The sequence below is a fragment of the Podarcis bocagei genome (assembly GCF_964188305.1).
Source record: "Podarcis bocagei genome assembly, chromosome: 16".
NCBI lineage: Eukaryota > Metazoa > Chordata > Lepidosauria > Squamata > Lacertidae > Podarcis > Podarcis bocagei.
The window spans coordinates 8,781,833-8,808,292 of NC_138142.1; the positions used below are offsets into that span (position 1 = coordinate 8,781,833).

The 26,460-nt window shown below is 46.6% G+C and overlaps 1 protein-coding gene across 3 annotated transcripts in view; it reads left to right on the forward strand.

Moving 5' to 3' along the window:
• The window catches only part of ADGRD1 (adhesion G protein-coupled receptor D1), a 305,590-nt gene that overhangs the window by 183,745 nt on the left and 95,385 nt on the right, over window positions 1-26,460 (forward strand). For all 3 annotated transcript variants that reach the window (XM_081174796.1, XM_081174797.1, XM_081174798.1), the window contains one exon: window positions 22,228-22,381. In XM_081174796.1, coding sequence (XP_081030922.1) covers window positions 22,228-22,381 — 154 coding nt within the window. The remainder of the gene's footprint in view (window positions 1-22,227; window positions 22,382-26,460) is intronic.

Below are 26,460 nucleotides of genomic sequence, written 5' to 3' on the forward strand. Positions count from 1 at the left end.
TCCCCCCCCCATTTTGCATTAGTTCTACAGTCATCATGACAAATAGAACATGACAGGTGTGTGCACTTCCACTCTGGGCAGCATGTATCAGACAATAAAGTCATGCGTTAATCACAAGCAGGCCGTGGGCTGCTGCTTAAGTCAGTAATTAATACTATTAATAATCATAATCATGGGGCTTCATATGAGAATCTCACAGCATTTGATGGGACCTGGATCTCTTCATCCAGCCTGCAGAAAAATAGACATGTCAGACAGGAAATATAGTCCCAAGGAGCTTTTCATGAGACAGTTCCATATGAAGTCTCAGCCTGGTCCCCCATTCTGCTCCTGCAGGAAGCAGTGATGGCCACCAACACGGATGGCTTTAAAAGAAGATTGGACAAATTCATGGAGGAGAAGGTCATCAATGGCTGCTAGCCATTGATGGTTACGCTCTACCTCCATTGATGGAGGTTGTTCATGCTTCTGAAGCCCAGTGTCAGGCTTGAGAAATTCTCTCTCTCCCCACCCCCACTGGCATCAAGAGGCAGGGAGGAAACAAGAAAGTTCTTATGCATGATTTATTCAGCCATCAGAGTAAAGATAAAGGATTCTGGTCATTCCCCATAATGGAGTTGCTCGCACTGAACTCCTTCCCCTTCCCCTTCTAGCAACAGCATTTGCTTCTACGGCATCTGACTGTGGACAATTGTCTTTGCACTCTTTGCTCTTGCACTCTTAACAAACACCATGTTTTGGGAGAAAGGGGGCTGGTTATGCTGTCCAATGATGTGTCAGCTGTAATAATAATAATTTACTATTTGTACCCCGCCCATCTGGCTGGGTTTCCCCAGCCACTCTGGGCAGCTTCCAACAAAGATTAAGAATGCATTAAAATGTCACACATTAAAAACTTATCTGAACAGGGCTCCCTTCAGATGTCTTCTAAATATCAGGCAGTTGTTTATCTCTTTGACATCTGGTAGGAGGGCGTTTCACAGGGCGGGCACCACTACCGAGAAGGCCCCCTGCCTGGTTCCCTGTAGCTTTACTTCTTGCAGTGAGGGAACCGCCAGAAGGCCCTCGGCGCTGGACCTCAGCTAGCTGCTCTGCCTCCCCTTCTCCTTCTCCTAACAACAGATAACTCTGCTGTTCTCCTGTCTCAGAGCTGCTATCTTGCTCAAGGCCCAGCTGTAATTCGAGACTGTCTCTCTCCTCTCTGGAAGCTACAGGAGAAGGAGGTGGTGGTGATTTCCACCATTCCTGCTCCTCCCCCTCATCCTCTTCAGTCCAGTCCCTGACACCCAGTTGCTCTTGTGCATAGATCCTACTTGTGGGTTTTGCACAGGCATTTGGTTAGCTACTGTGAGAACAGGATGCTGGACAAGATGTGTCATTGGCCTGATACAACAGGCTCTTTTTATGTTCTTATGTGGGGCAGGATCTTGAGAATGGTGCAAGAGAGAGGTCAAGGGCAAGGCAAAGGTGAAGGAAGGCGCAGGTGCACACAATCCTGGATAATTCTGAAGGCAAGAAAGATGGCCAGGTCCAGGTTTTGCTGGATGTTCAGACCCCAGAGATGTCTTTCCATTTGCTGCATAGGGGTCTGCTGCAAGCCAGAAGTGTATGCAGGTGTGCAAAATGAGAAACCTTCCCTTCTCTCCCTCTCCCACATTGCAATTGGGCGGAGATCCTAAGCAACATCTCTGCAGGAGGCAGATAAGGGTACTGTATTTTTTGCTCTATAAGACGCACCAGACCACAAGACGCGCCTAGTTTTTGGAGGAGGAAAACAAGAAAAAAAATATTCTGAATCCCAGAAGCCAGAACAGCAAGAGGGATCGCAATCGCTCTTGCTGTTCTGGCTTCTGGGATAGCTGCGCAGCCTGCATTTGCTCCATAAGACGAACACACATTTCCCCTTACTTTTTAGGAGGGAAAAAGTGAGTCTTGTAGAGCAAAAAAATACGGTATATTGTGTGGTGGTAAACGCGAAAAGATAGAAGAGTTTACTTTTTAGAAGGGCAATCAACACTTGGAGAGAGTGAAGCTGAGCAGAGAAAGATAGAACCAGAAAATACAAAACAAAAACAAAAACAAAAAACAAGGCAAGGCAAGGGAATATACAATGAAACCATCTTCAATAAATCAGCAAGACACTGTGTATAACTCCAGAGGCGTAATTGAAGCTGGAGGAAAATAACATGAGTGTAGGGAGCAAGATCTGATTTGAATGAGCGGGGGAGAATTTCTTATTGTCATGGTTGCTGTCTTCATTTTTGTGTACACACACACACACACACACACACACACACAGAGACAGACAGACAGTGTAAGCACCATTCCAATTGAAAAGTGTTGAGTTTTCAAAGGTGGCAACTGTGTCTGGATGGAGGGAGGAGAGACTTGATATAGTCGTAAAATTATGCATAGTGTGGAGAAAACAAATAGAGAGAAGGTTTTCTCATGCTCTCCAAACCCTAGAAATCTGGGTCACCCAAAGCACTGATGGGTAGATTTATAGAACCCTAGTAGATTTATAGAACCCTAGAGCCAGAATTGGGACTAGGGGTGAAATTTCATTCTGTTCACATGTAAAGGCGAATCTACCAAACGACCGTTTCCCCCCAAACAATAAGCAGGTTGGTGATTCAAGTTGCTTCACAAGCTGGTGCTGCAGAAAAAAAAAAATCCCCCAAATGAAGAACAAAACATTTGCTTCTGCCTTGGCCAGAGGGTCTCTGCGCTTGCCTTCGAGGGTGCCAGTAAGCAGATAGACTTCACATAGCAGAAACAGATTCCAAATGGATTTTGAAAATAGGAAGGCGGTGTGTGGAGACAACAACCAGTTCTCACACCTTGCTGTTCACAAAACATGTTCAAAAGGTTTTGTAGATGAGCAAAGAAAAGTGAGAGTTTGTTAGGGAAGTGACCAGCTGGCAGTAAAAACACACACCACACATTGGTGGCAGAAACCAGCATCGCTTTCCAGTTCTGCAGCCTGTATATTGGATTGTTGCTAGCACTCCACTCCTCTAACACAGCTTCAAACCTGTTGTGCTTTTGCAGCAAAGCAAAAAGCAAAACCAAATAACCTTCATCTCGCTCTCTCAAATTGCAACTCCCACTGAGATCTCTGTGTAGCCAGCAATGGAAGCCCGATTCGCCAAGTTTTCACTCATGATTTGAAACCGCAGTTCCAGTACAGAAGAAGTGGGTTCACATGGCTACCGCCCACAGGGGATGGTGCTGTTTTACTCCTTGTTTCTAGGGAATTCAGCGCAGGCTTTGTAGAGTAAGGGTAATTCTGCACATATTGCCAAATGCTTCCCTTGCTTGAAAATATAAATCTTGGTGGCAAGGAATTAATATGCCAGAAGTTCTTTTTTGGCTTGGATTTTAACTCAAGTTGAAGAATTAAAATGCTTCATTTCTGTTACCTTCCCACATCTCACCAAGACTCATACTTTCCTCCTTGCAGTCTTTCTCCCTCACCTTCCAAACCCTAGGGGTGAGACTGTAAATCTAGCACCCCCAGTGCTGGGAAACATAGAAACTGGGGGGGGGGAGGTACATAGCTGGGTGGGTGGGAGAGGCTTGGAATGCTCACCATTCATTGGGTGGTTGGAGGAGGGAGAAGACCCCACTGTGCCCTCACTGAAGTCATCAGGGGTTCTACAGAGGCAGATTTGGTCCAGAACTGGGCTCAAATTTAGGAATTGGGGGTGGGAATTCAATTCACTTCACATTTAAAGGCAAACCTACCTAATTCACACTTCCAGTTCCAATATATGAACCAACACAGAGTCATCCTTTGAGATTTGCTCTCCTCTGAATTTTGTAATGCACTTTCCCAACCAAATGATGTATACAAAAATGCATATATTAGGGTAAAGTGTGCTTGCTTTCCTTTTGGATTTCTGCTTGGAGGAACTGGTGGGAGTCTGGGCTCCAAACTCTTAGAAATGCAGCCATTGCTTTTTTTTTTTAAGCCTAATTTCAACAAGGGCTTCAGCCTTGCCTGAAGGGTTTTCCTCCAACTTTTCTGCTGGGTCTGACATGCAGTGCTTGCGACCAGTGTTAGAAACTGAGATATGAAGACTTCCGGAGGCGGCGCGCTCAGCAATGGCGGTCCTCTTCAGTTGCTGAAGAGGGGCTCCGCGGAAAAGGGTCGTGCGCTGCGGCACAGCGACGACCCATTTAGACAAACCACGGGTAGAGTGAGCTCGTGGCCGTGGGGTTCGGCGGGCACCAGAAGCGACCTCGGATACGCAGAAGAGACTCCGTAAGGGGTATCGGAACGTGGAGGGGGTAGCGGTGCTGTGAATCCATCGCTCTTTCCGCGGAAGCGAAGCCGCGCGGCTGCTGCTGATTAGCGCTGACCTTTCTTCCTTCAACAACTGAATTGAAACAACTTACTCGTGAGTAAGAAATCTAAAGTTTTATTTGGAATTAATTTGGCGAAATTTGGCTGAAAGCGGGAGACGCTAAAAAGGAAGTCAGTCTTCCGGCTCTGCTTAAAGTGCCAAGCAAAGACTTTTCTAAAGCGGAAGCATCGAAAGGAGCTTAAAAGAAGCTGGAATTTACTTTGCAAACTCGATCTAGACTGTTTAAATCTTAAAAAAAGTTATAACAGTTTTGTAAGTGGATTAAAACTGTGGTCTCTCTTCTTCCCCACTTGTGGATTACAAAGTTTCGAAACCCGGCTCCCGATCTGCCTGGATATAAGTTGTATCGGACTGCGGTAACTGTATATAAAACACAAAATTAGATCGGGCTACTTTGTATTTGGAAAAAAAAGAAGGAACTGTTGCATGCACCTTTGTTAAGAACTATTATTCTCTGCAGTTAAAATTGAATGGAAGATCCCCCTGTTTTGGATGTTATTTAATTCTCTTTTTTTTTCTCTTTCTTTGTGGGAACTTAATGGTGGAAACTCTTTATCCTTCTCTCCCAAATTTGTTTTTGGGAGCTCCCCCTACTGGATTATAGAATTATTAGTCTCTGAGAACTGCCGGTTTTTTTTTCTGGATGTTTACTCTCTCTGGATTGTTTCCCATGGGATTTACAATTTGACCTTGATCCTGGGACAGCTGTGGAATGAGTGGCGCACCAAAAACAAGGGCTGGAAAGAAAGCAAAACAATCTGAACTTGTGCAAACAACTTTGCCTGGACAGTTACGCAGATCGTCTGTTCCAATTGTGACAGGTCTGCAAGAAGGACAAATTATACAACCACCCTTAGGGGAGATGGCTGCTGGAGGGATAGATCCTGTTTCTAAAGAAATATTGGACCAACTGGCAGCATTGAATAAGAAAGCTGATGAACAGGCAGCTAGATTTGATGAACAATCTGCTAAATTCGACCAGGTGACAGCTTCTATTAATAAATTGACAGACCAGGTCACTAAAAATACACAGGCAATAAGCAATATTGAAAAGGCTACAACAGAAAACCGAAAATTAGTTGAAGAAGTAAATACAAAAACAGACGAAAACAAAAAGAGGATAGAGGAATTAAGAGGGGAGGTGAGGCCACTGAGTAGACAGGTAACTGAACAGCAAGCGTACCTGTCCCTGGCAGAATTGAAAAACAGGGAAAATAATCTCAGATTGAGAAATATTCCAGAATCAGGAAAAGAGGACTTGATTGGCTTTTTGACAACAGAAATCTCCAAATTTTGGGGATTGACAGAAGAGAAGGACTTTAAAATAGTCACCGCTTTTAGACTAGGAAGAGTGGTTAAGAAGGATAAACCAAGAGATTGCTTGATCATTTTGAGATCAAAGCAAGAAAAAGACAACATACTCGGCCTACATTTTAAAAATTCTTTGGTGATACAGGGAAAGACGGCAGAAATCTTCAGAGATATACCAAAACAGCTTTTGGATTTAAGAACCACGTATAAAGACCTAGCAAGCCTACTGAGAAATAATAAAATCCCTTATAGGTGGGAATTCCCTCAAGGACTATCTTTTACCTTGAAAGAGAGGAAGGTAAGAATTAGAACAGCAGAGGAGCAAGAAAAGTTCCTAAACGACCACGGGGAGGACCTTCGGAAAGGAGTAGCAGGAGCCTGGCCACCTCCTTCGTTTGGTTCCAAGCCGGTTCCACCTCCAGGTGAAGAAGATAAAGAAGACACCCCCACTGACAAATAAATTGATCCAGGATGTCTCTGCAGTTACTTAGCTGGAACATAAATGGTGCGAATTCTCCCGAAAAAAGGAAGAAGATTTTTCACATTTTAAGAAAAGAGCAATTGGACGTCATCTGTCTTCAAGAAACGCATGTGACCAGGCTCCACAGGAGAGTGTTAATTAACAAGAAACTAGGCCAAGAGTTTATTTCATCAGACAAGGTTAAAAAAAGAGGAGTAGTGATTTATGCAAAGGAGAACCTGGCACCAAAATTGGTATTTAAAGATGAACAAGGAAGAATTTTGGCGATTGAAATACAATCACAAGGAGAAAAATTTTTGATAGTTGGAATATACGCACCAAATGATGGGAAATCGGAATTTTATAAGAGACTGCACGAGACAATGCTGGATCATATTGACTATACCAACATCATTTTGATGGGAGATATGAATGGGGTAGTCTCTACCTACATGGATAAGTCACAAAACCAAAACCTGAACAAGGACGGCAGACTTCCAAAGACTTTCTTTGAACTTACAGACAATATGGACCTGATTGACATTTGGAGGACAAAGAACCCTCTAGGCATGGAGGGAACTTTCTTCTCTGAGGCCCATCTATCATGGACAAGAATCGACCAAATCTGGATATCAAGAGGACTGGCACCTAAGACAAAAAAAATAGAGACCTGTCCTAAAACATGCTCTGACCATAATGCTTTGAAAATGGACTTGAGACTTACACCAGCGGGATCCTTCAGATGGAGAATGAATGACTACTTGTTTAGAGACCAGGAGATTGTGAAGAAGGCCCAAAAAACGCTGAAAGACTATTTTGAAATAAACTTGAATACTTCGGTGGAAAAGAAGACAATCTGGGATGCGAGTAAAGCCGTTATGAGAGGGTTCCTGATACAACAGAACACTATCAAAAAGAAGCTCTGGAATGGTAAAAAGGACAAGATTCTGGAAAGAATAAGAGAGGGAGAAAGAAAATTGAGATTAAATCCAAAATCAAAAGAGGTCTTAAGAGAAATAAAATTTTACCAAGCACAATATACAAAATTGATAAATCAAGAAATCGAATGGAAAATTAAACAGATGAAACAAAGATCATTTGAATCGGCGAATAAATGCACACAAGACAAACAAACAACCCTGAACTGTAGAATAACACAACAGGAAATTGAAAGAGCCATTCAGAATTTGCAAATAGGCAAATCCCCGGGCCCAGATGGGCTTACCTCCAAATATTATAAGACTCTGATGGAATATTTGATACAGCCATTAATGGAGGTATGCAACCAGATCATGGAAGGGAAGGGGGCACCAGAATCGTGGAAAGAAGCATTCATCACTCTGATACCAAAATTGGAATCTGAAAAGACTCAACTCAGAAATTATCGTCCCATCTCACTCCTAAACGTGGATTACAAAATCTTTGCTGATATTTTAGCAAACAGACTGAAAAAAGTTTTGAATGAAGTAATTCATAAGGACCAAGCAGGCTTTCTCCCTGGTAGGCATTTGTCTGATAATACCAGGAATATTATTGATGTTTTGGAGTTACTTCAGACAAATATGAATACAAAAGCAGTCTTGATTTTTATAGATGCGGAGAAGGCCTTCGACAATATATCCTGGAAATTTATGAAGAAAAATTTGGAAGGGATGGGAGTGGGAAGGGCGTTTCAAAATAGTATTGAAGCAATCTATTCAGAACAAAAGGCTAAATTGATAGTAAACAGTGTGGTGACGGAGGAGTTTAAAATTGAAAAAGGGACACGACAGGGGTGCCCCCTATCACCCTTGTTATTTATTTCTGTCCTGGAGGTTTTACTGAACTTGATTAGGAGGGATCAGCTGGTGGAGGGAATACAGGTCGGAGAAAAGCAATACAAACTTAAGGCCTTTGCAGACGATTTGGTTTTGACACTACAGGAGCCAGAAACCAGTACAAAAAGAGCCCTTGAACTAATTTCTGAGTTTGGTCGGGTGGCGGGATTCAAGTTGAACAAACAAAAAACTAAGGTTCTGGCAAAAAACTTGACATCTGCAGAAATAGATGGGTTTCAGAAGGAAACAGAATTAAATGTGGTTACAAAAGTGAAATACCTGGGGGTTAACTTGACTGGGAGAAATTTGAATTTATTTAAGGATAACTATGAAAAATGCTGGTCAGAAATTAAAAAGGACTTGGAAACTTGGTCAAGATTGAAACTTACCTTGTCGGGAAGAATTGCCGCAGTAAAAATGAATGTATTGCCAAAAATGTTGTTCTTGTTTCAAACCCTTCAGATCGTGGACAGAGTGGAATGTTTTGGAAAGTGGCAGAGAGATATTACGAAATTTGTCTGGCAGGGCAAAAAGCCCCGAATAAAATTTAAGATATTAACAGATGCAAAGGAAAGAGGGGGGTTTGCCCTGCCGGACTTAAGATTGTATTATGAAGCTGCATCTCTCTGCTGGATGAAAGACTGGTTTCTGTTGGAAAACACTGATGTCCTAGACCTAGAAGGGCACAGTAATGTGTATGGGTGGCATGCATATCTGTGGTACGACAAGGCAAAGTCTCATAAATTGTTTAAAAACCATATTGTCAGGAAAGCCTTACTTATTGTCTGGACTAAATACAAGGACTTACTTGAAAGCAAGACCCCGAGGTGGTTATCACCGACGGAGGCCAAAGCCATAAAACTACGTAATATGGGGAGTGGCTGGTTGAGATATTGTGATATAATTGAGAGAGATGGTGATACTTGGAGGTTGCAGAGTTTTGAAAAATTGAAAGGAAAGGTGCGAGACTGGTTTCATTATGCCCAAATTTTAGAGATTTTTAAAAAGGACAAAAAAATTGGTTTCCAGGTGGAGAAATCAAAATTAGAGACAGAACTACTTGAACCTAAGACGAAAGTGCTTTCAAGAATGTATAACTTGTTGCTTAAATGGAATACCCAAGACGAGATAGTTAAATCAGCAATGATAAAATGGGCACAAGACATTGGGTACAACATTATGTCTGAAGACTGGGAAAGGTTGTGGACCACTGGTATGAAATTTACGGCATGTAGTGCCTTAAAGGAAAACATTATGAAAATGGTATACAGGTGGTACATGACCCCAGTCAAACTTGCAAAGATATATCATTTGTCTGATAATAAATGTTGGAAATGCAAGGAGGCTGAAGGAACTTTTTTTCACCTCTGGTGGACATGTCCGAGGGTGAAGGCTTTTTGGGAAATGATTTATAATGAGTTGAAAAAGGTGTTTAAATACACCTTTCACAAGAAACCAGAGGCCTTCCTCCTGGGCATTGTGGGCCAGAGAGTGTTAAAAAAAGATAGAACTTTCTTCTTATATGCAACCACAGCAGCAAGGATTCTTATAGCTAAATACTGGAAGGCACAGGAACTACCTACGCTGGAAGAATGGCATTCGCAGCTGATTGACTATATGGAATTAGCCGAAATGACAGGCAGAATCCGAGATCTGGGAGAAGATGCAGTGGAAGAGGACTGGAAAAAATTTAAGGACTATTTACAAAAACATTATAAGTTATATGAATGTTGAGAGTTTGCTAAGTGCTTTGGAAAAACACGCCTCAGTATTGAAATTGGTAAATGATAGAAACTAAGTTTTAAGATTTTGAAACGTATAAATTATGGATTATATAACTAAATGAAAACACAAAAACAACTGAAATAAGGTATTAATTTGCTGTTTATTTTTTATTGTAAAGAAAGCAGGGGATGGAGGACGTGGGGAAGTCTGGTTGATTATGAAAATTGATCTGAAAAAGTGAATTTCTTTTTTCTCTCTATAACTTCTTTTCTTTTCTGTAAAACCGCTTTTGTTGTGTTACTGATGTTGTATTTTTACCCTGGAAAAAAGCAAATAAAAAAACTATTATAAAAAAAAAGAAACTGAGATATGAAAGCTAGGAGCTAAATGGCACCTTAAACAACGGAATGTCTAGGCACGCTGTCAGGGGTTCAGGAGCAGAGGCAAGGGCAAGGGAGGAAACAGAGAGCGAGGGGGAGGAGGCAGAAGAAAAGATGAGTGATGACGACGACCCGAGATCTCCGAGTCTTTCCAGTGAATCAGAAGATTCACAGAAAGGAGCACCAGTGGTCAGGGCAAGGGGGGAGCCTAGGGGGACACCCCAGGAAGATAGAGCCAGAGGGGACTCAGAGGAGAGCAGTTGGAAATCGGGACCAGCGTCACAGCCAGAGAGCAGGGAAGAGGAGGAGCGCCAGAGATCAAGCGCTGGCAGCTCGCAACAGGGGGGAGGGCACGAGTCAGGAGTGGCCACACCTCCATCGGGGAGCGAAGAAACGGTCAGACGGAAAGTGGAAGGTTGGGCGCGCGCGCCAAGTTCAAATGCACAGGAAAGTGACGCAGTAGGCAGCCAGGAAAGGGAGCCAGGTCCTAAAGCCCGGCGCAAGGAGACAGGGAGTTCCGGGGGGTCGGCGTCAGAAGAATCCCGGAAGGAAGAGACCCCGGGGGGCAGAGGGACCCAGAGGAGAGCAGTCAGGCGGAAAAGGTGGAGCAGGGCTAGGATATTAAGTTGGTGCGCAAGGGGCGGAGACTCAGACGGAGCTTCGCCGATCTAGCCATTAGACGTAGAGTTGCACGCAGCAGCTTGGGAATGGAAACTGTAACTCAATAAAGACTTTTACTTAATGACCGCTGGCTAGCGTGATCCTCTGTGAGCTAGGATCTTGAAGCAGCTCTGACAGTAAGCTCCGTCTCTAAAATTGTGGGCATCTACAGCCTCGAGGAGAGGAGAGAAGCAGGTGCCTACTAGCTAGCTCACGAACGGCAGACAACATGACGGCTGAGCAGCAGATAGAGGAACTCAGAAAAGCAGTGTCACAACTGAATGCCGAGGCTCTCGCATCCAGGAAGAGAGAGGAGGAGGCAGCTGCCGCCTGCAGGGATCTCCAGGTCAGGTTGGACATGCTTACGAAGCACGGGCAACTGACACCCAGACAGGAGGGAATTGGGTTGGCGAGACGAACAGGCGGTCTGGTCTCTCACTTCGATGGGAACCTGCAGCAGTACCCCAACTTTAGAGCAGATGTAATGTGCGCACTGGAACTGCTGAAAAAAGACTTTAGAGATGAGCAAGAGAAAGTGGGGTTCATCATGTCCCATTTGCATGGGGAAGCTAAAGCATGGCTGCGCAATTTGTGGAGGGATAAGGATCCGGCGCTCCAAAATGCGGATGCCTTTATTAAAGCGATGGATGGGTGTTTCTTATCAAGCATTGACGTGGATCTTGCTCGGCAGCAGATACATGGACTGAAACAAGGGAGGGCCAGCGTAAGGCAGTATCATGCCCGCTTTTTCGCTTTGGTCAGTGCTCTGGAATGGGACAGGGATTCGGCTCCTGTAAGAGACCTGTTTTGGGAGGGATTGCACGGCTCTGTTAAAGATGAAATTGCGAGGGGGGAGAGACCCCGGACCACGCAGGAGATCGTTCAGAGGGCGCTAGCCGTGGGGGTGCGGCTGGAAGAACGTCCGTGGAGCAGGGACGAGGGGCGTGGAGGGCGCGAACCAGCCAGGGGCTCCTCCTTCCTTCCCAGAGAAGCAGCGCGTGCGCAATCCACGCCTCCGCCAGGAGGAGGAGTGGAACCTATGGAGGTTGGAAGTGCAAGGGCTCAATCAGCAGCCAGAGCCCTAGCACCGACAACAGTGAAAGCGAAGCCTCCTAGAGGGAACAGGAAGTGTTACATCTGCGAGGATCCAGAGCATATGGCGAAAGAGTGTCCCCGGAGGCTCCACAAGCACACTGCAGCCTCAGCAATGGTAACTGCAGCAACGCAACAAGGAGGACCACAGCAGGGAAACGACGATGTCTGGCTGGAGGAAGAGGCAATGGGGCCCAGCCAGACGTGTCAGTGAAGAAGTCCCCGGAGATTTCACAGCCCATGGACCCCCTCCCGCCCAAACCAGTAGTGAGGCTCACCGCATCGCTCCAGCTGCCCAATGGAATCACCATGGACGTGCCGCTCACCATTGACTCGGGAAGCAATGCGGACTTTATAGGGCAAGACTTTGTAGACCGGCACGCTATACAGTTGCTGCCGGCCACGCTGCCCCTGCAGGTGGTCACGGTGGATGGCAGGGAGCTGCTAGGGGGGCAAGTGGTGAAGCAGACGCCACCAATGGTGATGCGCCTTGGGAATCACAAGGAAATCATCAGCTTCAACGTCACTCAACTATCGGACACGCCCATTGTATTGGGCATGAGTTGGCTGGACAAGCACAGCCCAACGCTGGCTTGGTACCAGAGGCAGCTGACCTTCGGCTCTTCCTTTTGTGCTGAACACTGCATCGTCCCCCGGCAGGAGGGAGAGGAAGAGGAGACACAGCTGCTGCTAGGCACGCTGCAAGCGATTCCCCACAAGTACGCAGAATTTTTGGAGGTTTTCTGCGAGAAGGAGGCAGACAGGCTACCCCCCCACAGACCATATGACTGCAAAATTGACCTGCTGCCGGGGGCGGCGCTGCCTAAAGGGAAGCTGTATTCCATGTCTGAGGACGAACTGCAGGAACTCAAAGAGTTCATAGATCATAATTTGGAGCGCGGTTTCATCCGGGAGTCCAAGGCAGCGGGGGGCAGTCCTGTATTCTTTGTTAAGAAGCGGGACACGCCCCAAAAAAGACTTGTGGTGGACTATCGCATCTTAAACAGTGTGACCAAGCCATCGGACTTCCCCATGCCCCGAATCGACGAACTCCTCGCAAAGGTACGGAAGGGCAGCGTGTTCACCAAGTTAGACCTGCGAGGGGCGTACAACCTCATTCGCATGCGGGAAGGGGATGAGTGGAAGACAGCCATGTTCACGCCGCTGGGCACCTACGAATATAGAGTTATGCCTTTTGGCTTGCAAAATGGCTCCCACGTTTTTCAAGCGTTCATGCATCACGTGTTGGTGGGGCTCCTCTACAAGACGTGCGTCTGTTTCTTAGATGACATCCTGATCTTTTCGGAATCGCAGCAGGAGCATGACAGACACGTCAAAGAAGTGCTAAGCAGGCTACAGCAGCATAGGCTCTACGCCAAGCTGGAGAAGTGCCAATTCGACGTGACGGAGGTGGATTTTCTGGGCTACAAGTTGTCTGACAAGGGGCTCGCCATGGACAGCGCCAAGGTTCGAGCGGTGTTGGACTGGAAGAGCCCACGCAACTGGAAGGAGGTCCAACGGTTTGTCGGCTTCGCGAACTTCTATCGCAAGTTTATCAAAGGCTTCGCTATGCAGACAGCGGCCATCACGGACACGCTCAGTTCCAAGAAGAAGAAGTTCATCTGGACAGAGCAGGCGGAGCAGTCCTTTCAGGCACTCAAGCGTCTCTTCGCGTCGGAAGAGCAGCTGCTGCATGTCGACCCCAGCAGGCCGATGAGGGTGGAGACAGACGCCTAGGACAGAGCCGTGGGAGCAGTCCTGCTGCAGAAAGACCCGCAGGGGGTTTGGCGGCCGGGAGCGTTTTACTCCAGGAAGCTCAGCAAGTCCGAACAGAACTACACCATCTGGGACAGGGAGTTGCTGGCCATTCATGCAGCATTCAAAGCATGGAGGCACTTCCTGATCGGCGCCAAGCACACGGTGCAGGTCTGCACGGACCACAAGAATCTGGAGCACTGGCGCACGGCACAGTTCCTGAACCAAAGGCAGATACGTTGGGCTGAGTTCTTTGCGAACTTTAACTTCCGAATAGAGTATGTCCCGGGGGACACCAACATCATGGCGGACGCTCTCTCTCGTAAGCCACAATATCTGGAGGACGCCAAGCCAGCGGCCGCCATGCACATCTTCGCACCAACAGTGTGGGCGTGCGCTGCGGCAACAGTGGACCTGGAGGCGGTGCGGCGAGCGTTGCAGGATGACTCCTTCGCGCAAGCAAAGATGGCAGAGGTGCACAGGGGCACGGCAGCGACCGACGAGTTCCAGCTGCGAGATGGATTGCTCATCCGTAAAGGAGCCATCTACGTGCCGGGAGACGAACTTCGCACCAAGGTACTGCAGCAGCTGCACGATGCGCCCACTGCCGGGCACTTTGGCAAGGAGAAGACGGTGGAATTAGTCGCCAGGGACTTCTGGTGGCCCGGAATGAGAGGGGAGGTCACGGACTACGTGGCGAGGTGTGACACCTGCCAGAGGGCCAAACCGGTGCACAAACCACCGGCCGGACTGTTGGAACCGCTGCAAACTCCGGTCGAACCATGGGAGAGGGTGGCCCTGGACTTTGTCACGGATCTGCCCAGCTCGAGGGGCAAGACGGCCGTGCTGGTGGTGGTGGACTTGTTCTCCAAGATGGCACATTTCATTCCGTGTGCCAAGGTGGCCACGGCGGAGCAAACCGCCAAACTGTTCATAGACCACGTGTTCAAGGTTCACGGTCTGCCACGGTCTATTCTGTCCGACCGGGGGCGACAGTTCATCTCGAATTTCTGGCAGAAGCTGATGGGCTTCCTGAACGTCAAGATCAACCTGGCGTCGGCGAGACACCCGCAGACCAACGGGCAGGCGGAGCGGGTCAATGCCATCATGCAACAGTACCTGAGATGTTATGCGAATCAACAGCCTGCGACGTGGGTGGATTACCTGCCGCTCGCCGAGTTTGCCTACAACAACACGAAGCACGTGTCCACGGGGGTCACGCCGTTCTTCGCTAACAACGGGAGGCACCCCAGAACCTTCCCGGGACTGGAAAGGATGGGGGAGGGGGAGCCGCAGACAGCAGATGCGTTCGTGTCGGAGTTGCAGGAGATCCACGATCAGCTGCGGCGACACCTGGAGCTGGCCAAACATGCATACAAGGTGCAAGCGGACAAACACAGAAGGGTTGGCGAAGAGATCCATGTGGGAGACTGGGTCTGGTTAGCAGCCCACGCAGTGCCGGCCAGGTCGTTGGCCAAGAAGAAGCTGGGGCATAAGCAACTGGGGCCCTACCAAGTCGAAGAGCAGGTCAACCCGGTGGCTTTCCGGCTGGCGCTTCCGGAGGGTTCCAGGATGCATCCGGTGTTCCACAGATCGGTGCTCACCCCCTACAAGGCACCGCACAGGTTTCAGGAACCCGGAACGGCACCGAGTCCGCTCAGAGAAGGAACCGGGCACGCGGGAGTGGCACAGAAGGAACGCATCAACGAAGTCACGGAGATTTTGGACTCCAGATGGGGGGGAAGAGGGGGTAGAATACCTTCTCGCCAAGGAGGGCACCCCGGCCAGTGCGAACAGCTGGGTGCCGGGCTACGCCTTGGACGAACCTCTGTTCAAAGACGAGTTTCATGCCCTCTTCCCACATAGACCAATGCCAGCAGAATTTTTCGACGACTGGCTTTTCACGCCAACGCTTTCTGCCAGCACGTTCCGGGGGTTCGACTCGGACGAGGACCCGATACGAGACGCCCGTTCCCCGGAGGGGTCACCCTCGGGATCTGCCTCAGAACCCTCGTATTGGTGGGACGATAGACCAGAGGAGCAGTGGCGCAGGAAGTGGCAGGAAGGTCCAGGACGAGCAACGCCGCCAGGAGGAAGTGAGGGAGAGACGGACATGGACGTTTTCGGGGACGACCCTGGTTTCGAGCACGGCGGCACAGAGATGGAAGCGGAGGTGACCGTCGTCGACGAGAGCAGGGAGGCAGAACCGGGAGACTTCAGATGGAGGCCCGCCACGGGAAGCGAACTGTATCCGACGTTCGTCCCTCTGACACAGCAGCACCCAGTTCCCGCACCGGAAGGAGGGGAGGGGGGAACGGGGGGCTTCGAGGGGGGATGGATGTCAGGGGTTCAGGAGCAGAGGCAAGGGCAAGGGAGGAAACAGAGAGCGAGGGGGAGGAGGCAGAAGAAAAGATGAGTGATGACGACGACCCGAGATCTCCGAGTCTTTCCAGTGAATCAGAAGATTCACAGAAAGGAGCACCAGTGGTCAGGGCAAGGGGGGAGCCTAGGGGGACACCCCAGGAAGATAGAGCCAGAGGGGACTCAGAGGAGAGCAGTTGGAAATCGGGACCAGCGTCACAGCCAGAGAGCAGGGAAGAGGAGGAGCGCCAGAGATCAAGCGCTGGCAGCTCGCAACAGGGGGGAGGGCACGAGTCAGGAGTGGCCACACCTCCATCGGGGAGCGAAGAAACGGTCAGACGGAAAGTGGAAGGTTGGGCGCGCGCGCCAAGTTCAAATGCACAGGAAAGTGACGCAGTAGGCAGCCAGGAAAGGGAGCCAGGTCCTAAAGCCCGGCGCAAGGAGACAGGGAGTTCCGGGGGGTCGGCGTCAGAAGAATCCCGGAAGGAAGAGACCCCGGGGGGCAGAGGGACCCAGAGGAGAGCAGTCAGGCGGAAAAGGTGGAGCAGGGCTAGGATATTAAGTTGGTGCGCAAGGGGCGGAGACTCAGACGGAGCTTCGCCGATCTAGCCATTAGACGTAGAGTTGCACGCAGCAGCTTGGGAATGGAAACTGTAACTCAATAAAGACTTTTACTTAATGACCGCTGGCTAGCGTGATCCTCTGTGAGCTAGGATCTTGAAGCAGCTCTGACACACGCTTTTTAATAACAAGAATACAAAGCTGAAAATGAATGAACTGCAGCTAAACTATTATGTTCCTTTTTGACGTGGTCTAGTCTTTTCCCTACCCACCCCCCTAATTATCTGAAGAGGGTCTCTTCTCCAGTCTTCAGGGAGTAACTGGAAGTGGGGAGGCAGAAAAAGGTCCTCCTTTCCTTCCACTCTGCAGTTTTAATCTGAACTCTTAGGCGCAGTACTGCGCCCAGAGCTCCGAAACTGCTCACACTAATGAAATTCCCTGTCGCAAAATGCGCCTAGAACGATGGGAGTTTTGAACACCACTTGCAACAGGAAGAGTTAACTGCTCTATTGGTCAGGCAAGACCAGAAAATCACATTCTTTCTTGAATTTCATATTAATACCAGATTTGGCCAATTCCTAGTTTTTCTGAGCCTATAGACTGACTCCAGGCAATGGAAGCTGGTCCATTAAGGAAAATGGAGCACTGAGACACCAACCTTGGCCTACTCTTGGCCAACCCCCACCTGCTTACCTTCTCAGATACAACCAGTCCAGGGTGAGGGATCATGCAGCCTGTCATCTTCCTAATCCTTAGTCTCTCACTGTTGCTCCTTCTAAAACTCAGCAGGCAGCAGCAGGAGGACAAAACGAGAATTAGTTGGCTCCGCTTGTCATTTGCTCTGCATCTGCCATGTGGTGGACTTTCTGCTTTCAGCCCTACCAGTCTCAATGGACGTCAGCCTCCAAAGTTGAGGAGACCCCCCCCCAGCAAAGTGCCTGCTGGTAAGCCCCTTTCATGTTGAGTTCTGGTGACCCCACCTTGCGGCATCAGGGAACTCTAGCAAAAGTGCTCTGATCAGTGTTATAAGCTGCCATTTTGATTTCCAACTCTTCTCCTGACTTGAGGACATTTTCCTCAAAAAAACCAGTGGCGCTGCAAGGGTCTCTCTCAGATCCGGTCATTTGGTGCTGACCACTGCACCATTCTTTTTTAAAGGGAAAGGACCGAGGATGGACAGATCAGCCTATTTTTGTCCTGTGTCATTATTACGTGCTCCCAGAGGTCCATTCACTTTTGGGTGGATTGAAAAACCGCACAAAACATTGCAATTAAATTATACTCATGTTATGTGCATTTTGTATACATATTCTGCTAAAACACACATCTTTGTACTTTCACATAAAATACGCATTTTTGAATGTCTTCTCCCAATAAAATATACATTTCTGTGGAACTGCGTAGCAAAATTCAGAGGATTGTGCCATCTGATTGATAGATGCTTTCCAATCCACACAAGAAAATTAGGTCCGTTCACTTTAAAATGTGTATTAAACAAATTTCTTCTCTGTGCTCACCAAGGGCAAGCATCAAGGGTGAGCTTGCAGGGGCCCTGAGCCCCTTCAGCTGCCTGTGGGTGCTGCATTTTGACCACAGGCCTGATTGACACAGGTGTTGAGTGGCAGGTTCACACTGTCAGAGGTACTTCCACCCCCAGGGACTTCCTGGTTCAATTCTGAACACCTTTACAAAAATTTCCTGCCTGTGGAGACCTTGTAGATCTCAGAGAAGGTGCTGAATGCTTTCTGCTTTCTGTAAAATGGAATAACTCTTCTCTCCACCCCTGCCTGCATTTTAAAGTAATTGAGGTCAAGGAGAATTGTACCCTGTGTTTTACTTGAGGAACAGGGAGGTGTTGATGGTGACATCATCTTGCTGAAGAATAAGATTTGTTATTCTTTTGTTTTCTCTTTTGATGAATTCAGAACAACAAAACTACACACAAAGGGAGAAAACCTCTGGCTTTCATGGATTATAATAACATGAATCATTTTTCTGAGGAAAATGCATTCTTTTGTCTTTTGCCCCAGCAAAGCAAAACAACCATTCTCAATGCAGTGGGGAAGCTGTGTCTGCAGCCCATTTGAACAGAAAGCCAGGCAAGGTGGACTGCAGAGAAATCCTTGATTCAATCCCACCACAATGGTCTCTTGAAGGAAGAGCTCCAGCAGTCACTCGGAAACAAGTTACAGTCAGAAAACCCACTCGAGAAGGGAATGCAATGAGCACAAGAGGGAAACAAACACACCACACATGCCTACATGAGGAGGGCGTAGGAGTACACAACCCACTTTTTAAGCTTGGCTGTTTTGACCAAGCTGGAAAAGGGGAGCTTGGGCAGAAAAGCTGTAATGATCTCTTTGAGGTGGAATTATAATATCATAGAACTGCACAGCTGGAAGGGAGCCAGAGGGTCATCTAGTCCAACTCTCCACAATGTAGGAATCACAGCTTAAGAATCCCTGACAGATGGCCATCCAAACTTTTGTTGTTGTTGTTGTTTAGTTGTGTCCGACTCTTTGTGACCCCATGGACCAGAGCATGCCAGGCACTTCTGTCTTCCACTGCCTCCCGCAGTTTGGTCAAACTCATGTTAGTAGCTTCGAGAACACTGTCCAACCATCTCATCCTCTGTCTTCCCCTTCTCCTTGTGCCCTCAATCTTTCCCAGCATCTGGGTCTTTTCCAGGGAGTCTTCTCTTCTCATGAGGTGCCCAAAGTATTGGAGCCTCAGCTTCACAATCTGTCCTTCCAGTGAGCACTCAGGGCTGATTTCCTTAAGAATAGATAGGTTTGATCTTTTTGCAGTCCATGGGACTCTCAAGAGTCTCCTCCAGCACCAGAATTCAAAAGCATCAGTTCTTCAGCAATCAGCCTTCTTTATGGTCCAGCTCTCACTTCCATACATCACTACTGGGAAAACCATAGCTTTAACTATACGGACCTTTGTCGGCAAGGTGATGTCTCTATTTAAGAACCTCCAACGAAGGAGCGGTTTCTTTAGGAGTGGCCACACTGTCACCTTTTTCAAAGCAGCTGGAATCTCCTGCACTGTACCAATCTTTCAGGAAGAGCCTTATGGTATCTGGGAGACCAAACTGACCTCAACCATCAGACCAGAGAGGGAACACCTCTGTGTGTATGGGGGGTTCCTGCTGCCTCCCTGCATGAAAGAAATACATAGTTCTAAGTACCAGAGGCCCTGGGACTACAGAAGTAAGCAAGTTTAGCACCATCCAGCAGCCCAAGGAACAAGAGTCTCCAGCTACTATTCAAGCAAGAACACCAGCAACAGCAGATGAATCATTCCTGAAGCTGGATATAAATTCTTGAAGTTCACTCTTTTCTTCTGACCTTGAAGAACAGATCTTCCTTCTCCTTCTCTTCCTCTTCTCTCTTTCCTTTATGTATCTTTTCTTTTTCTTTTATAAATGTGATGGCAGGACCTCTCTTTCTCATTCGCTCATTTCTCACTCATTCATGCTCTCCCTTTTATTGATGCGAGACACTTTGAGATACAATTGCCAGGAAAGTGGGACAAAAATATTGAAATGAAATGCAGAGAAAGGCTCTTAGGATGTTTCTGAACGAACACTTTCTTTTTCCTCCATCAATATATCCATTTTGGACTGGTGTGTATGTGTGCCCATTTGTCCAGTCTGGGATAACTAATACAGTTCAAATTAGGATCTGTCCACCACCTCAAATAAACACTTCATGAAGTTCTGTTGAATGCTTCAAATGCTTATTTTTATCTGCATCCACAACAATCCACTACTCTGAAGATTTCTGTCTCATTGTGGAAAGGACTCTGGTGGTATGTTGCAGCCAAAGGAGATAGCCACTCAGTTGCTTAGGCAACTTTGGGATCCTTGCCTAAGTCGCAGTCTTGCAGAAAGAGAGGAAGCATTCCAGTGTTGTCTAGGGAACAAGGTAACGCTCGCCCTCTTCCAGGGAGCGAGCGTCTGCAAAGGGGCAAGTATTGCCCACTTTCCCAGGCAACTCAGGATTGCTTACCTAGGTTCTGGCACTTCTGGAGCATTATGGGAAGTGAGAACAAGAATTCCAGTGTTGCCTAGAAAACTGGAATCTGTTGTAAGAGAGAAAGAGCTGTTTAGTTGCTCAGGCAACATCGGGACATTTGTCTAGCTTCCTGTGCTAAGTTGAAAGGATGTATTCGAGAGTGGGAAGAAAAAGATGCACCACTGTGGTCCTTAGGCAATGCTGGGATGCTCCCTAGTTCAGTGAGCAACCTTTCCCCAGTTTCGTAAGACCTTCCACAGAGCACCTACAAAGGGGTACATATACACAGCATTTAGGGAGAAACAAATTTTATTTTGTTTCCATTTTAATGGCAAACTACCTAATTCATTCAACTTGAACCAGTGTGTGAACCAAAATACATCTAATCCTCAAAATCCACACTTCTCTGAATTTTGGAACGCCAAATCAAGCAGTACTGTATACAAAAATGCATACACCAGGGAAAATTGCTTCCAAAAATGTGTATTTTCGTTAAAAATACATTTAAAAAATACATTTCTCTTAGGATATATTCACAAATGGAAATTGCTGTGGAAACGTGGAGAACTGAATTTAAAATGAGGGGAAATGAGAATGGGGGGGGGGGATGAGAATTGACAGATTCATCCATAGCTCAGTGGCACAACATCTACTTTGCATGCAGAAAGTCCCTGGTTCAGTCCCTGCCATCTCCAACTAGGGCTGGGACAGACCTCTCTCTGAAATCCTGGAGAGCTGCTGCCAGCCAGTGTAGGCAGTCCTGAGCTAGATAGACGTATTGTCTGATGGTATATGGCAGCTTCATATCCACCCCTGTTACCTTTGCAGCCTCCAAGAGGCTGCTCTTTAACCTCAGCCTTAGTTTATACCTAAGAGCAGTAATAAACTTTCCGGACAGGATACAGTCCTTAAGCAAGATAGTATGAGCTTCAGTCTTTGCATCTATAATATGAGGATGAAAACATGGGAGCTGGAGGAATTGCTGAGAAAATGTATGTGACACAGTTCGGGCATTTGGTATGTGTATTGTAATAAATACTATTGGAAATGATGCATTGGATGGTTTTGTGGGATCACTATTCCCAATAAAACCAACATGCTTAAGTCTAATTAATGGATGAAAGGGTTAACACCATAAAGTAAGCTGTCCTGTCAGGCTTAGCTGTGTCACTTCCCTTATTTTGGGAGGAAATAGGTAATCCAGCCTATTATTCCTACCCCAGTCTTTTTGAGAAGCTCATCATGTGAAAATGTTTGAGCTGATTGCTTCAGCTCAACCATACGGCTCTCACCAGCCACTCTTGAGTTCCTATATAAATAACCTAGGAAATTTTACTACTTTGTAACTAAGTTTTACTGCCTCTGCAACTTTTCTGAAGCACATGTACCTGACTTTTGAAGAGTTTTTAAGTAATTCATTTTTCAACTTACCACGTGTGTGTTCTTTTCCTCTGCTGGGGGAAGAAGGAAATTTTGAATCTCATTCGGATGGGCATTCGGATGGACAGCTCGTATTTTCATGTTTTACTTCACTGCATAGCTTGTAACCTTAAATCTCTGTGGGGTTCTCTCACCAAAAAATACTTGCCCCAAATTTGGATCTTGGCATTCAGGAATTCTCCTTCCTATATAGTTTTCTTTTTGGTTTTTTGCACCAACAGTTTTGACATTTCTGTGCATTTTGATATTTATATGCTTGCTTCCACTTTTTAGGTGCCCTGCAAAATCCTTGCCGTTCTCCTCCATTTCTTCTTCTTGAGTGCTTTTGCATGGATGCTAGTGGAAGGATTTCATCTCTACAGTATGGTGATCAAAGTGTTTGGATCTGAAGAAAGCAAGCATTTATACTACTACGGAATTGGATGGGGTAAGCAATTATTTATTTATTTTGGCAGGCTTCCTATAGGCATCTCCTTTGATCATTGTTGAGAACAGGGTGGACCTTTGCCCTGGCCCAGCAGGGCTCTTTGTGTTTATATTTTTTCTCCTTCCTTTAAACTAAAATGGGTGAAAAGGGGTCTTTCTAAAGAGTTGGCATTCAAAATGCACACAAATGCTATTGGGTGACAGAGAGAAGGTGGAACTTCTCAACACTTACTTTGCCTCTGTCTTCACCCAAAAGAACAGCAGCACCCAAACTAGTGATAACAGAATACAGTAATATCTCCGTGAACGTCCGCCTCGTCTAGCGTCCATTCCAGCGAACATCCACGGCAAACCTGGAAGTACCAGAACAGGTTACTTCCAGGTTTGCCAGTTGTGCATGCGCAGAAGCACAAACCGCTCCACACGTGTGCGCAGACGCGGCGCTTTTCCCTGAATCCTTTTTGGCTAGCAGCCAGGGCTCTGGAACGGATCCCGGTCATAATACAAGGTACCACTGTAAGTGATGCAAGGAGGGAGCTGCAGCCCAAGATAGAAGAAGAGGAGGAGTTTGGATTTGATATCCCGCTTTATCACTACCCAAAGGAGTCTCAAAGAGGCTAACATTCTCCTTTCCCTTCCTCCCCCACAACAAACACTCTGTGAGGTGAATGAGGCTGAGAGACTTCAGAGAAGTGTGACTAGCCCAAGGTCACCCAGCAGCTGCATGTGGAGGAGCGGAGACACAAACCCGGTTCCCCAGATTACGAGTCTACTGCTCTTAACCACTACACCACACTGGTTCTCAGTGAACACTTCTCAAAATGAATTCAAATTTCCAGGGCCTGGTGATCTGCATCCAAGGGTATTAAAGGAGCTTGTGGATGTAACCTTAGAGCAAACTGAGCAAAACTGTATGCAGCTTGGAGCAGAAACATACAGGTATCATTTGCGGACTAAAAACAAAAACAATTGTAGAGGATACTAATTCACTTGATTCATTTGTGTCCCAAAGAATGGATGAATAAGCAGACACCAGCAATTTCTGCTCCCGTTTCTGTTAGAATTCTCTGACATCCCTTCTTCTCCCCATCATTATTATTATTTTTAAAAGCCCCCCCCCTTGACACTGAACCTCATTTGCATCCATTCCTTCCCCTCCGCAAGACAAAGGCTGCCTCCCTGGCATTGTTCTGGGGAGGTAAGAATTATGCTTGTCAAAGCTTCCCAATCTGGAAAAGAAAAGAAGTGGGAGTAACACTCTAGGAACAAAAACATGAATGATCAAAGGCAAATTATCAGTGTAATTGTGGATCGTTTAGAAAATATTTTAAAACATGCATTATCTCTTAAGCACACACGCATACATTTAGGAGCTGAATCAAGAACCAATTACAGCAATTATGTAGCTATATCATCATTGTGATTGGAATAATTATTAGCTAGGCTGTGGTCAGGGGAAGCGACAGGTGAGTGACATCCGTATGTTTATTAATGGTTGCTTATGTTTTCTGGTCATCCTTGCTGCCTGTTCTTTTCCACCTCTCCTTCTGATGCCTTTATTTCTAATTCCAAAGTCTTATCTTCCTTGTTTCTATTTGGGCCACTTTAGACCACTGGATCACATAGCCGTGAGTAATGTGCTATTTTATAAGGCGAAACATTATAACACACACACACACCACTCTCTTTCTCTCTCTGAGTGAATGCTCTATATTTCTGCACCCACCTATCACGTACAGATTGTTAAGCATGCTATGTTCAGAAGGCGCATCAGCTTGTTGTCAAAGAGAAAATTCAAATGCCAGCTGCAGATCCTTTTGCAATTCTCATCAAGGAAATTCTCTCCATATTGTGGAGTTCTGAATTTCCTGGGTTTCTTATCTCTCACTTTTTAAAATTGAAGCATTACAGTAGAAATTGTTGTTTAGTCGTTTAGTCGTGTCCGACTCTTCGTGACTCCATGGACCAGAGCACGCCAGGCACTCCTCTCTTCCACCGCCTCCCGCAGTTTGCTCAAACTCATGCTGGTAGCTTCGAGAACACTGTTGAACCATCTCGTCCTCTGTCGTCCCCTTCTCCTTATGCCCTCCATCTTTCCCAACATCAGGGTCTTTTCCAGGGAGTCTTCTCTTCTCATGAGGTGGCCAAAGTATTGGAGCCTCAGCTTCAGGATCTGTCCTTCCAGTGAGCACTCAGGGCTGATTTCCGTAAGAATGGAGAGGTTTGATCTTCTTGCAGTCCATGGGACTCTCAAGAGTCTCCTCCAGCACCACAATTCAAAAGCATCAATTCTTCGGCGTACATTGGGAATAGGGATGGGCAAATCACTCTGTTCCAGGTCCACTTCAGTTTTACACGTGTTCTCCGATAGTCCTGGTTTGCATCCAATGTAGCGCTAACTTAGTCACTTACTGCTATACTTGTGTTTTCCCTTGCACAACAGTGTTCTGCCAGTGCAACAAGTACATTGCCAAAGAGTCTTGTGTGATGGACTGCACAATATGAACTAGCGGTTGCACAACAAGCAACCAGTAACACAGTTGTTGTGTTGGATTATTTTGCTGTGCGCAGTTTAAAATCTGTCATCTGCTGGCACAAGGGATTTTGCATTAGTGGATAGAGAATGTTGGATCTGCCCCTAGTTCTCTTCCATTTCTGCATTAACCAGCACATTTTGTTTTCTTTAAAAAAACACCACACACATGGAAACCTGCTTTTAAATTCCTGTTAATAGAATCATTTCTTCTCAGAATATGAAATTCTAAATGTATTAGCTCTCAAAACACACATTGCTAAACACATCTTCTCAACACATATGCAGATATGTTTTGATCATTAAAAACAGCAACCTGAGAAGATTGTAGCTTCATGAACTGGTGCTTGCATTTCCCTTTTTTCTTTCCCCTCCTTTTCCTTTTGTGTCATGTCCTTTGGACTGTAAATCCAGAGAGCAGGGACTGTCTTCAGATCATTGCAAATTGCACCAGAAGCCCTTTTGGAGCTAAAACAAGGGTGAGGAAACTTGGGCCAGGGGGCGGGGAATTGAATGTGGCTCCCCAGACCTTCTGATTTGCTCTTATAGCACTCCCTTGGTCATGCTCCTACCCCAGGCTACGCCTCTCAGCTGCTTTTCTCCATGCCACCCTCAGGTGGATTAACTAGCAAAGAAAAAAAACAGGCTAGTGCCTGTTTTAAAACCAGAGGGCTTACACACAGAGAGCCTCAGTAGGAGTGTTTAAATCCCTTCATTATTAATGAAGCATAGGAATAGGATATTAAACCTTCATTCATTATGTTCCAGCTGCTTGAGGCAGCTGGCTCCCTTTCTACCTTCATGCAATGAAACAGAGCACACTCTGAAGTAAGTTTAAAAATGATTTACTTACTTAATCTGAGGTCGCAGTCATGCATTATCCTTGTTGCGACACTAAGAAATACAGGTAAATGTTGTTGTTGTTTAGTTGTTTAGTTTTGTCCGACTCTTCGTGACCCCATGGACCAGAGCACGCCAGGCACTCCTGTCTTCCACTGCCTCCCGCAGTTTGGTCAAACTCATGCTGGTAGCTTCAAGAACACTGTCCAACCATCTCATCCTCTGTCATCCCCTTCTCCTTGTGCCCTCAACCTTTCCCAACATCAGGGTCTTTTCCAGGGAGTCTTCTCTTCTCATGAGGTGGCCAAAGTACTGGAGCCTCAGCTTCAGGATCTGTTCTTCCAGTGAGCACTCAGGGCTGATTTCCTTCAGAATGGATAGGTTTGATCTTTTTGTAGTCCATGGGACTCCCAAGAGTCTCCTCCAGCACCATAATTCAAAAACATCCATTCTTCGGCAATCAGCCTTCTTTATGGTCCAGCTCTCACTTCCATACATCACTACTGGGAAAACCATAGCTTTTACTATATGGACCTTTGTCAGCAAGGTGATGTATTGGCTTTTTAAGATGCTGTCTAGGTTTGTCATCACTTTTCTCCCAAGAAGCAGGCGACTTTTAATTTCGTGACTGCTGTCACCATCTGCAGTGATCATGGGGCCCAAGAAAGTAAAATCTCTCACTGCCTCCATTTCTTCCCCTTCTATTT